The 13,104-nt window shown below is 48.3% G+C and overlaps 1 protein-coding gene across 7 annotated transcripts in view; it reads left to right on the top strand.

Annotated features, from left to right (window-relative positions):
- The window catches only part of TOX2 (TOX high mobility group box family member 2), a 150,755-nt gene that overhangs the window by 60,175 nt on the left and 77,476 nt on the right, over positions 1–13,104 (top strand). For all 7 annotated transcript variants that reach the window (XM_056353951.1, XM_056353950.1, XM_056353957.1 and 4 more), the window contains exon 2: positions 546–611. In XM_056353951.1, coding sequence (XP_056209926.1) covers positions 546–611 — 66 coding nt within the window. The remainder of the gene's footprint in view (positions 1–545; positions 612–13,104) is intronic.

Raw genomic sequence — 13,104 nt, 5'->3', positions numbered from 1 at the left:
TTGCAGCCAGGGTTTGCAAACGGCAGCAAACTGTCAGGGTGGGGAATCAGGCTTTTCATAGAGACCCCCTCATGTATGGTCCAGAGTGGCTTTCTGCATCGCTGCTGTAGGTTTGTTTCGATGGTTAAGGAACATATTGGTGTCTGGAAGAGCACTGAATGGGAACTGCCTGTCTGGAAATTTCCATCAATGGAAGTTGGCTTTTTAAAGCCAATTGATGCTCTAGTAGGAATTTTAGCAAGAACTTCATCTGGGTGATCTTTCTGCTGGGTATATCTGTGGTTTTGCACGTTTGGCTTATTTGTTTGGAGTGATTCATTCATTATTTTGTGGGAAAAATAACATAAACATGCTATGTTACCGAGTTCTGTTGCAATAACCGTGACGTACGTGTGCTCATACATGCTCAAAAGCTTTAAAGGAACAGTTCAGGATTTTTTGGGGGGAATTTTGGCTCTTTACGTGAAGAACCAGGAAAATATTTGAGATGTGCATGACCCTGGTGTGCAGATGGCATTTCACTAACTTTCTTTTTGTCTTTCTAGTTTGATGGCGAGAACATGTACATGGGAATGAATGACAACGCCCAGGAGTTTCTATCGGCAAATCAGGTAGGTGTTGATTTGCTTGGGTGGCCAGCATGGTGAGATTTTCTAGGGGACTTAGGCTATGTCCGAGCACAAATTCTAGGTGTTCTCTGTGAATCAGCACTTCTGACCACGGAGGAGGTCAGAGCTGTAACCCAGCTGCTGCCGAGGAGCAGCAGCCGATGCAGTTGGTACGCAGAGAGGGATGCGCTTGCATATGGGGGCTCAGCTTAGCTGTAGCTTTCCAACAAGACTGAAAAGCTTTGCCTCAGCATCCTTCACTCAAAATGAAGATGCAGTTGCTGTTTCTGGACACGGTGAAGTTTCCAAGTATTGTGTGTAGTTCAGGTGTCTCCTTCCCTCGTGTAGAGTATTTCCTGTAGCTAAATAGATTAACAGTTAGCTGGCTCGGGGAGAAAAAGGAATCAAAGGTTTCCTGTTTTGGAGTTAGAAAGCCACACGTGGAGGACCAGAATAGAAGTGCTCATGTCTTGCAGGTGCCAGAGCCTTCAGGGCTCTCTCTGGGCTTGGATACACATGAAACAGGCATGTGCATTCAGTGCAGCCCTAAACATGCATAAAATTAAGCCCGTGCTTAGGTCCTGCTGGGAGGTGAGGACTTCAGCACATGCTTACCTGTCCTCCTGACCAGGAGATGAGAGCTTGTCCCACCTGCATCCCCCTGCAGTGGCCCGGCATCATTAGAGCACACTGGGGACTTGGTGCATCTTTGAAGTGCCTGATGCCGCACCCTCAGGGAGATGCATCTCATCACATCCAGCTGCCTTGCGAGGGAAACTGCAAGGTCATTGCTAATATTTATCAGTGTTCCATTTTTGGGTTGTGTTAGGCCATTTCGTTGTGGGGCCCCACTGACCACAGACCCATGCATTGTGAGCTCTGCAGGACTATGGTGCATGAAGGTGATGCGTTGCAAAGTTTGAAAGGCAGGTGTGTGTGATGATTTCCATCCAACCCACGATGCTGCCGGCTTCCTATTGCCCTGGACCTGGTGTGTGTGGCCCGGGGCAAGGTTATGGTGTGCTTCTGGGGTTTGGTACTTACCGCAGCATCACTATGAATTACAAGTCTAGTGAGTCATCCATGGTGTATCTAACTCATATACCAGTGGTGATTAAAATATATGCATATTAAACTGAAAACAGGCTGAAAACCTGTTGTTTGCCTTCTTAGAGTGCAGCAGTGTGTTGACTCGTTGCTCGGGAGAATTATTCCTCCTCTGGCTTTCTAAGGCAGCGTGCAAAGCCAGCACCACCGAGGCGTGGGGAGAGGGCAGCTCTCATTCGAGAAGGACTTACAGAAGGTGGGGAAGGAACTGCAAACTGTGTGCTATGGAGTGATTCAGCAGAAACAAACATGTAGTCAATCAGCAACAGTGTGTCGTTGATCATTAGTTCCAGAAGTTGCCAGAGGTTGAGTAAATACAGAAAAGAACGGGGTGACCCCAAGCTGGGGCAGGGGGTCAGCCCTGTCCCCAGCCCCACGTTCCCCAGGGCTGTGCAGAGCCTACAAGCAAGTGGTGGAAGCTGACGGGGGCAGCTGTCTTGGGTACTCTGCCTTCAAAAGTTGCCCAAGGGACAGCTATTTCACAGCCTCATCAGGAAGGGCTGGCAGCACTGCCTCAGTGACCAGCCACGTTCCCTGGCCATGATGTGCCTGTGGAATCGGACTCAGCTGGGGCTGAACCGTGGCCAACGTGAACCATTTGTGTTTCCTCCTCTACATCGATAGAACTCACCTCACAGCCCCTGTCGCATCCCGCTTCCCCCAGGGGTGGGCAGCTGGAGGGAAATGAGGAGTGATGCTGTGGGGTGGGGAATGGGTACTGCACCACGATGAAGGAGGAGGAGGGCTGACTTCCCAGTAAAACCAGAGGCTACCGTGTGGTGGAGAATTCATGTACTGTTTGAACCTGGGAGAAGGATAAACCAAACCGGCTTAGGTCGCTGTAACCAGGGAAATAGAGTTTACTCTTTGTTTGTTCTCTGTTTATTTGTTGACCTTTATTTCCTATTTTGAAATAGCAGTTAAGGGTGAAAAGGGAGGAAGTATCTGTCTCTTGGCAGAGGGTGGGCAGGGGGCAGGCACCCCCCGATATAGGGATGGGTTTGTGCATGGGAGCTGTGCTGCTGCTTTATCTCCTGGAGCAAAACCTCTGTGGGAGGTGGGGACTGACATGGAAAACGGATGGGGGAGTCTCATCTCGTCTTGCACCTCCAGTTCCCCTCTTGTGCTGCTATGCTTGGGACAGTCAGAGGAGCTGGCAGTGGGACCAAGGGGTGCAAGGGCACGGGGTGGCACCCAGGGCTCTGCCAGGGTGGGTGCCCCCTTGGGATGCTGCAGTGGCTCTCCATAACCTTGCCTGGGGGGCAGGAGGGGAGCAGGGAGGGAGGGTGAAGATCCCAATTCATGCTCTGCAAGGATGTTAGTGGTGGTTCACACCCAGCGTGAGCTTTGGCCGAGGAGGACAGGGAGCAGCCTTCCTCCCTCACGCTCATTAGTTCATCGTCTCCCTTTATTTACCTACACATCAGCACTTGTTTACCAGAGAGGGCTTTATAGCACCAGTCATGACATTATTACTAATAACACAACTCCTCTATTTAAATGGGGGTTCCAGATGTTTTTTTATTGTTTGCTAAACCTGTGGTAACCTGAACGAGTACGTTAAACAGCGGGACCATGGTTTCACGATCTTGCTTGTGAGGCCACTAAATCACCTGCCTCTAGATGCCTGTGCGGCACATGTGGGATATCGCTCAGCCCTTGGGATCACTGGGGACGAACACAAATCATACACACTAATTACTGAAGCCATCGCACTGCAATAGATGGGTCTGGTGGGTTGGGTTTTTTTCCCCTATTTTTGTCTTAAACTGGTTGCACTGGGCACCATTCGGTACCTGCAGCTCTCAGTACAGACACAGCTTCACGCTGAGCCCAGCTCCGGCGCAGGGGCTGGGATGTGCAGCATGGATGGTGGGAAATCTCAGCTTCATGTCGCCTGTTTTAGGGCATGCTTGTGTATTTACCTCAGCTTTGTGCTACATGGTGAGCTCCCCTGGTACCAGCACGCTTGTGATGGCCTGGGGTGGACCATCACGATGAAATCCCCCAGACCTGCGGGAGGGCTTCCAGCCCCTCCATGCTCGAGGTGGGTGGGAAGGGCTGGGAGAGCAAGAAATACATCTCTGTGTGTGGCCTTATTTGAGCTGGAAAATTTTAGGGGTCCACAAATAGAAGTTGTTCAATAGTCTTTGTTACAGGAAATTCTGTATTGCCTTGCGATTTTTCTTTCAAAATACCTAGGAGGAGTTAGGTAGAAAGCAGAATTCAGTTTATCACCTCTCCCCCCCACCACAGGGTTTAAATGGCTCCTGGCTGTCAGTGCAATGCTTTACACTCTCTGCCCAGAGATCTAGCAACTGCTTAAGCTCTTGAATCATCCTTTCCCATCACACAGACAAGATTATTCTCATTTTACAACTGGAGTAACAGAGACAGTGCAGTTAGGGCAGCTCCTGTGCTGAGCAGTCCTTGGACAGCACCACAGCGCTGCAGCACCCTGACATCTGCCTTATCTCAGCCCCTTGTACGGTTTTTGATCCTAAAGATCTTCTGCAGTATTTCATGGCAAAGTGTGGTAAAGCCAAGACCGAGGTCGCCTTGCCTGTCCTTCATCGTTCCCTATGCTGCAGAGCTGCTAACCTGGGGAGGAGAAGAAAAAAAACCCACCCAAACCCCTCAAAAAAAACCCCAAACACAGTCTGAAACAGCTGAAAGATGGCTGATCCGCTCTTTCCCCTCATCTTACTCAATGGAATTGCTTATGTGCTCTTGGCTGCATTTCTTGCCATCCCAAAAGGGGTTGGTCTCAGCTGAGAGCAAGATGCAGAAATATAGGAGCCTAAAACATAATGAGAGCACTGACAGATCCAGACTCCCAGCAGCACAGCCTGCTTGGGGAAAATAATTCCTCTTGTTCCATCAAATAGGAGGGACATCTGACCCCAGAAGTGAGTCAAATGTGAAATGTAATTCAACCCCCAACAGGGGCCAGAGTATAAATGCAACTTGACATCTGATCAAACCATTGCGGACATTTGACCCGCGAGATGAGTGAGGTATCTGTTGTGCCTCATGAAGTCAGCAGAGCATCATTCCTCACCCCTGTCAGTTTTCTTTCTTTTTTTCCATCCCTCCCCAAAGATGAGGAATTAAGTAATGCAGAAATCCCAAGGAATGGACAGATTACCAACCATATGATGTACTCCAGAAAATGAGTGAAAACGCAGTGGTGCTGTTAAAAGAAATAAAAACACCTGCAAAATCAGTAAGAAAAGGCATTTATTAAGATCTTTGTGATAGGGAGAGTAACCCCAGGAAAGGCGAAGGTTGGGAAATTCCTCACGTAGCTGGACAGGAATGAGGTTGGTTTTGTTTGGCATCGAGACTTCTGCACTTGCAGGAAGAGTCCGCAGGTGCTTTATAAACATGAATTAACTACGCCTGGGAATACCCTGCGAGAAGGTATCGTTATCCCATGTTACGGGTGAATAAACGCAGGAAATCCCTTGCTGGGGATGATGCAGGGTGTGGGGACAGCTGGGCCCTGGCATGGGTGTGGGGAGAGCTGTCCCTCATCTTGTTGGGAGCTGGGATGTGACTGTGCCCAGTCTGTGGGAGAGACCTTGTGGAAAGCCTCAGGGGAGCGTTTGCCACGTTCCTCCCTCCAGGGCACGTCTCTGTGCGCACCTTCGAAGGAGGAAAGAGCTGATTGCTGATGGCTCTGCCTGATCCCAGGGGCTTTCAGTGCACAGCCTATTCCAGCTGAGCAACGTGCCTGTTGCTGTACCAACAAGTTAATTTGTGTGACTCCTCGTGCAAATGCTGTTATACATCAGTGCAGTTTATTCTGGCCAGGGAGATGCACCAGCCTAAGCAACTCTCTGCTTTTGTAACTGAGAGCACAAATAGGAGTACACTGCTTTAACTGTGAGCGTTGAAAATGTGACAGTTAAATTGACAAAAAGTTATTTGCACACCATTTCCTCCTCCTAATGCTAGTCCTATACGATGCTCTCGCCGGCACACTCGTGCTGCCCATCTGTGTATCGAAAATGTCAGGTCTTGGCTGCAAGGAACCACATCTGTCCTGTAGTCATGTGGGGGGGCTGCGGGTTTGCACGGCAGCAGTGCAAAAGCGTAGTCTCACCCAGCCCTGGGGAGACACCTGATGTCAGCGACCTGCAGAGCAGCAAAGAGGGCTTTAGTTTGGGCTGCGTGCGTTGGGTTAACTCATGGATGGAGCTGCTCACATTTATGCTGCTGAGAAAGTAGATCCATGGGCGTAGACGTGTTTGTACTGGCAACACATGCATAAAATAGAAGGTGAGTTTTTCTCTGGCTGTGTGCAAACCAGCAGGAGCTCAGCTGAGTGTGGAGGTTATACCGATGCACCAAGGGAAATGGAGTTAAGAGAGATTGTATTTGTCACGTGCGCATGCACATATACAGCATCTGTCTTCAAATGTGTGCCTGTATAAATATTAACGTAGGGTTGTACATACCTTCCCCTTTCTGCATGCATGAAATCCATCTGCGTATGTATCCATGTGCTTGGATGTGTATAAATCAACATTTGTCCACTGTATCTATTGCCCTTTATCTGTTTATCTCCATACATCTTCAAGCTCGGGTCTGTATTAGCCATAATAGATACAGTAAGTCGCTGATCTGGTGGGTCAAATGGTCAGGGCTCTTTGATCAGCCGTCAGGATACATTACCACCAGGGCCTCCGGTGGGGCTTGAATTACAACTTACATTTGACTCATTTCTGGGGTCAAAACGTCCCTCTTATTTGATCGAATGACAGAAATTGTATAATTTGTATATATCCCTGAGCCATATGTGCTCTGAGTGCCACTCTAATGTGTTTTATAAAGGCACAGCTGTCTTGGTGACTTATTTTAAATGGGATTTTGAAGTAGTGTTCTTGCCATTTAATGTCCTCATTCAGGGTTACACAAGGTTTATCAAATAATAAATAACATTTAGAACATTCATTTTAGCATAACAATGGGTTTGCTAGTTATAAGGAACTGGACAGTACAATAAAGCTGTGTTTGGTAAATAAGCAATAATGTAGAAAGCAAGCAATAGCATAATTAGAAATTAATTATGGTGCAGGAAGCTGTGGATACCTTGCTCCCATTCTGCTAACGCTCCAGACAAGACAGAGCTCATCTTGGCAGCTTCTGCTATAAAATGTGCCATTAAACCTTGTCAAAATACTGGCAGACGTGTTGTCCTCCCACCTCCTGGGCCTCCCACTAATCTCAACTGAATTGCATCAGAACATCAGCAGCTGATAAAATAAACCAGGGGCTGGGGCAGCTCCGTGCAGTGCCAGTGCAGGGGTCCCCTTTCCCGCGGGGGACCACGGAACCCAGATGCCACCACTGCAGTCCTGAAGTGGCCGTGGAGCCCCAGGCAGTGTGAGGGCAGTCCGGCGCTGTGAACGAAGACGTGGCTTATCCTCCCCTTCTCCTTGCTCCTTCCTTATTAGTAGGAAGCTGTAAACCAGGGCCGACAGCGACGTGGTGGTGGTAGAGATGCTCTGTTGCTGGCAGTGAAGCTGGCAGTGCGATTGCTTGGGCGTAACGTTCTCATGTTGGTTGGTCCCTGACCTACCAGGACGTGTGAATTTGGAGGAGTTTCCAGCAGTTTGTTTGTCCCCGAAACTCATAAGGTGCAGCAGGTTGCTCACGGTCACCGCAGCCGCTGCCTCAGACCTGGCTTTGCTCCAGAAGAAAGACTGGAAGCGAATCAGGAGACCATATATGTGGCTGAGTGATACCTTAGGATGACCCTTCTCTCAAGTCTTGTCATAGTAAAGGCTGCACAGCAGACTGGGGGAGGAAAAATTAGAGCCCACCGTGAGGTTGTTATTCATGCCATTCCCACTCAAGCCCCCGATGAACTTTTGTGCCTCTAAGGAGTTTGATTGGTCTTTGCATATGAAGAAACATGTTTGTTTTAACTTTGAGGAGACATGTCTTGGGGTCTTCATAATCTTTTGATTTTGGCTATTGATGGACTTGATCTATTGATCACAGGAACAGATGATAGTCAGAGGTTGGTCAGCATTAGAGAAAATCACTGATATAAGTAGGTTTAAAAAGGGGAGAACGTGTCCCCCAGGCATGGAGGGCTCTGATGCTCCTGAATTTCCAGTGGTCTTGTGCTCCTTGGGCTTCACTCTCTTGCCTCTGTACAGCACCCTGGTCTGTTCCAGTCTGCGAACAGGCTGTATTTTTGGAGTCTAAAGTCAACCACAAGAGGGGCAGAGTGCCTTAAAGTAAAAAACTGATGACCCCCCAATCATTTTACAATGAGGCAAATATCGCTAGAGCAGATGTATAGATGGATGTATACAGAAAGCCCCTTGTGAATGGAAGTGAGAGCTTTATACCGACTCGGAGCTGAAAGGGGGTTAATCAGAGTTTGGCAGTACAGTGGAAGCCAGGAGTGCACGCTGCAGCAGGCACCCATGCTAAGATAGAGATTTTGCTCTCTCCGTGCTGTTCTTTGAGTAGTACTATATAATTTCATATGTTGTGCTAGAGAATAAAAAATAGAGGGGAGACATTGATAGATATTAAATGCCTTTCTCAGCTTACAATTCAGGAAGAATCTCATGTACTATTTTAGAATGAACAATAGTGTGTTACATGTCATTTATTATAATCAGGAGCTAATGGAAACCCTTCCAGGCGGGGTTTTGGAGGCAAGCACAACTACAGCTGATGATCCAGGCTTGTGAATTTTGCATGAACTCCCATGTGACCGTGAAATTTTTGAAAGGTGCAGTCAGGAAGTGATTCCTATAACTTAGTCATAGCAAGAGAAGCTTCTGTTGCTGGTGGAGGGTCGGCTGTAGTGCTTAAATAAAATAATAACAAAATCCTTTGGTATTACAAGCAGAACGAACATCATCTTCAGCACCTGGTTACAAAGGACTCCTAAGTTTTTAACAAGGGTGTTTGAAAACGGTCACCAAGCATCACAGAGTGAAAAGCTAATGTAAGTGAGCAGTTCCTAGACCAGAATGGATAGTCTCTGTTTGTATTGCATTTACTCTGAGGCAAAACCAAACAGTCTCATGCAGCTGAAGCTGTCTGTCAGGTGGCACAGGGCACCTTGTAGGGACAGAAAACTGAAATTGTCGCTGTGGCTGAATTTCACATGTAGGCATTTCATCAAGGAACTAAGGTTCCTGAACAGATTCAGGTTTAGGGGCAAAGGCAGGAGGGAGAAGATGCTTCTTGGGTGCATCAGAGCAGAGGTCGGAAAAGCAGAGAAATAAATAGCAGACACTGTGGCTGGCAGCCTGGGCTAGGCACAGCATCCACTGCTCCTCCAGGGTCTTCCAGGTGACCGCAGCCAGCTGTGCCCTAGGGTCAGTCCAAGCAGCAATCTTTCCTTCTCTTTCCCATCTTTCCCAGGTTTTTTGGGATCTTGATCAGCTCAGAGATTGTTTTTGATGCAATGGTGAAGAGCATCTGTATTAAGCAGCACTCCTGACTGTAGCCCTCAGCCTGCAAGGTGTGTGATCAAACTGTGCCCGAGGACCTTCAAACAGAACTCTGGTTTCTTTTCTGGTGAAGAAGTCTGTAAGCAGTGAAACACTTAAAAATAATAAAAAAACCCCAGTCATTGCAGGAGAGGCAGCACAGCTCTAGGCCATTGTCCATCTGCCCAAGGGCTGGGGAGGTGGTGGGTACCCAGGGGCTGGCAGAGAGAGGGCAGCAGCAGGACGATGTGTATCCCGCTGAGAAACAGCATCTGCTGCATCTTGATCCAAAGTCTTACATACAGAAAATACTGATAACCAAAATGAGTTGTGATAGAGGGTTGGACATGGGTGTTTCTTGGTGCCAAAATGCCATGATGCCCACCACTGGGGCTGAAGAAAATGTGGACCCGAGATTCCAGAAATGCTCCCTGTGTGCTGGAGGCTGACAGAGATGGAGTAACTGGGACTGCTTCAGAGCACTGTGGGGCACAGCTGAGATCCAGTCAGACTAAATATGGGATCTACTGGTGCGCGTGGTGACTCCTCTGTCGTGAGGGTGCATGGGCTGACTGTCCAGCAATGCTGATGAGCTTGTAAAGCCAATGCCTCAAAATAGCAACAAAATAGAGGAAGGTGGTGTGCCCTATCCTTTAGCCAACAAAGTGTCGCTTTATCAAAGGTTTTCCACTGTGCTCAACAGTGCTGTAAAGGGACTGCACGTGGTGCATGCAGAGCTGCTGCCTCTGATGGCCAGCATGGCCCAGGGCAAGGTGGAGACCTACGGGAGGGGACCTGGGGCAGCTCTGGAGGGGAGCGGGTCACCTTCGCAGCATAGGTATCACGTTAATGTGGTGCTTATGTGTGCTGGTCGTGCCCCTGTGGTCAGCTGCCATTGCTCCTGGGAAGGTGCTGGGTTGTCCTTGAGTGGTGGCTGTCACTTCAGACAAAGGCAATCCCAGAGCTTTTACACACAAGCTGTTTCTGCCTTCAGATCCTCCAGCTCCTCGCACTGTGCTAATTCCTCACCACTTGTCTCCTGAATTACCTGCTGTGACACACTGTGACTGGGAGCCAGGTCTTTATGTGCTAACGATTGATGCTGAGCTCTGATAACGCGATAACATCGCTATCGGTTTGCTGTGATGAGTGGGATTTTCTACTGCATCCTGTTGGGGGTTTGGGTTTGGCTCCTGCAGAGGTTGGTTTGCTTCTGTGATGGACCTCTGGGGAGTGGCTTTGGCAAACTGTGTCTGTGGAAATGTAGCACTGTGGGCCACAGGAATATGGAAAAAAAACCCACCAAAACCAACAACCAAAACCACAAAAAAAACCCAGCCTGTTGCTCCTGGGATTTCCTTTCCTAACTGATTGATTACTTCTCATCGGAGTCCCAGCCCGAGCTGGTGTTTGGGTCTGCTGTCACAGCAGAGTGATTAACTGGGGAGCCACTTACTTCCAGCAAGAAAGCGCCGTATTCCACTATAGAGTTTGGATGAAGGCCTGTGCAGAAGGGGAGACCCCTCCGCAGCCTCGGCTGGCTGCAGAACACACCCTTGGCTCCATGTCGGCTCTGGGGCTGCCCTGGGTGCGTGCAGGGCTGGGCTTCGCTCCAGCCCCACAGTGGCCTGACCCACTCAGCAGAGCATCCTGGGGCTCTGCAGGTGCTGGAGGATGATGAGGGTTATGTATCCTTAGTGTGCTGAGTGTGGCCATCGAGCTCCTTACCCTCGGAGTCAGGCATTGACTTCCAACCTCTACTCACTCGTGCGGTTGGTCAGAGCGCTGGACCCAAACTGGTGTCCAGCAGTGCTGTGGCAGCTTGCCTGCAAGCGGGAGGTGGTACCCATCCCTCATGGTCCGAACAGATTGGTGGGACCTCACGGGGAGCCCTTGAGAATGGGATGGCTTGATGCCTGCATGCAACAGGATGCTTGCATTAGCTCTTCTGCTTTTGCTCCAGGATTTGTACAGCAGAGCCCTGGGCATACCCCTTCTTCAAGCCTGAGCGGCTCAGTGTGGGTGAGGCTGGCAGGTACCCAGGCGGGGGAGTGTGGGTGCTGTGGGTACCCAGGAGGGGAACACAGGACGCGGGAGAGGGAGTGTGCTGATGCAGGTAACCAGGGAGAAGGCGGTGTGGGTACTGCAGGCGGGGAGCTGCACTGCAGTTACTCAGGGAGGGGAGCATGCATGCCACCAGTCCTCTGTGGTGCTGCTTCTTTGGGAAAGTCTTGGATCTTTCCCTGTCAGGTGGTACACCAGGGCAGGCTGGTCGGAGCAATGATGGGAACCAAAAATCACAGGCAGTTAGGGATGCACTGGTCTTTCACAGGGAGGTGTGCTCTGGCCCTGGACCCAGCTGAAGGATCGCTATCACAGCAGTCTTAGCTCCTTCCAGCAGTGCGAAAGGTGGCAGAGCTGTCCCAGAGCTCTACATTTGCCCCATGCACCCATCACCCCTGTCGTGGTTCTGTCGAGGACTGTGCTGGGTCTCGCTCATCTGCTTTCATTACCAGCAGCCTCTGAGCAAGCCTGAAATAAATTTATCTCGAACTAGGAAATCCATCAGCAGCCATCAAAAGTGTCTGGGCTGATGCTGTATAGCCCAGGTCTATACATCTGTGTACATGTAAAGGGCAAAATATGAGTTGGCTTTTATTACTTTAATTAAAACATGAGTGAAGAGTATGAGATTCATATTAAATTGTATTTTCCTGGCTGCTGTGAGAAGGAGCTAACTGATCTGATTACCATGAAGATTACAAACTATCAAAGTGAAAAAGAGCTTTTTGCTAGTATTTCATATTAAACCTTCAAACATAACACTTTAAGAATAATTATAGTTGTATTACTGGAAAATGATTCATGAATTCTGAATAAATATAAGACCCTTAAAGGGAAATGTTCCAAGACCACAGTTTTCATTCCAATCTGATGAAATTTAGTATCATTTTGCAGCTGTAGAATAAAATGAAAAAAAATATGTACATAGACTGTATTGAGTATATGTCAGACTAAACTAATGAGATTTTTTTCATCAACTCTGAGCACGCACACAGACAAATGGAATAGCCATTCTCATTTTCTGTAATAGAAAGCACTGAAAGAGAAGGCAGAAAGGATCTTACTGCTCACAAGTCTTTATTCTACCCTTCATTGTTAAATAATATATTTTAAGTTCTCATATCTCGACTCCAGAATGTTTGAACTGACGTTAATGGGTATATAAGAGAAAAGAGTGAGCTTAAAAAAAAAAAGTGAGGAAGGGCTAGGATTGGGACCTTTATTAGTATTCCCAGTGGGCTGTAATAAAGATACTTTTCACACAATACAGTGAATGTTTACAGCAGACAATTTAGTTTCCTTCCAACAATTATGAGAGAAATTGAATCTCAGGAAATGTTAGTTTTCTCTAAAATTAGACATAACAATAAAGATAGCCCTGAAAGTTTATTAAGGAGGGAAGAAAAAAAAAAATTAAGCCATCAGTCTCTGGAAGACAATTTAGCAAATTTATTTTAAGAATTCCAGATGACTTCTAAACAAAACCAGATACCTATGTGGCGCTGAGGGCTCATGCTCCCCACACCAGGCTTGGAGCTGGTGGCTGCTTTTCTCGTGAGGAGTAGGTTTTTTCCCAGGCTTCAGCAATTCCTAGTGCATTTTGCACAAATACACAAAAGATGCTTGTTTTCACCCCAGACCTGGCTGGAGGAGGATGCCGTCACTTCTGCAAGCAAATGGGGCACAAGATAGTAGCAGGTCTTGCTCTTCTGCTCACAGGTCAGGATGCTGCAAGCTGGGGAGCCCATACCGGTATCCAAAAGAAGTGTGTGGTCCTCACCTGCCCACCCCTCCCGAGGCAGGTTTCCCTGCACTGTAGGGGAAACATGATTTACATCAAAAGTAGCAAAGCTGTA

The sequence above is a fragment of the Falco biarmicus genome, chromosome 10, assembly GCF_023638135.1.
Source record: "Falco biarmicus isolate bFalBia1 chromosome 10, bFalBia1.pri, whole genome shotgun sequence".
NCBI lineage: Eukaryota > Metazoa > Chordata > Aves > Falconiformes > Falconidae > Falco > Falco biarmicus.
Note: the sequence above shows the minus strand (reverse complement) of the source record. Positions and strands in the feature narration are given on the sequence as shown.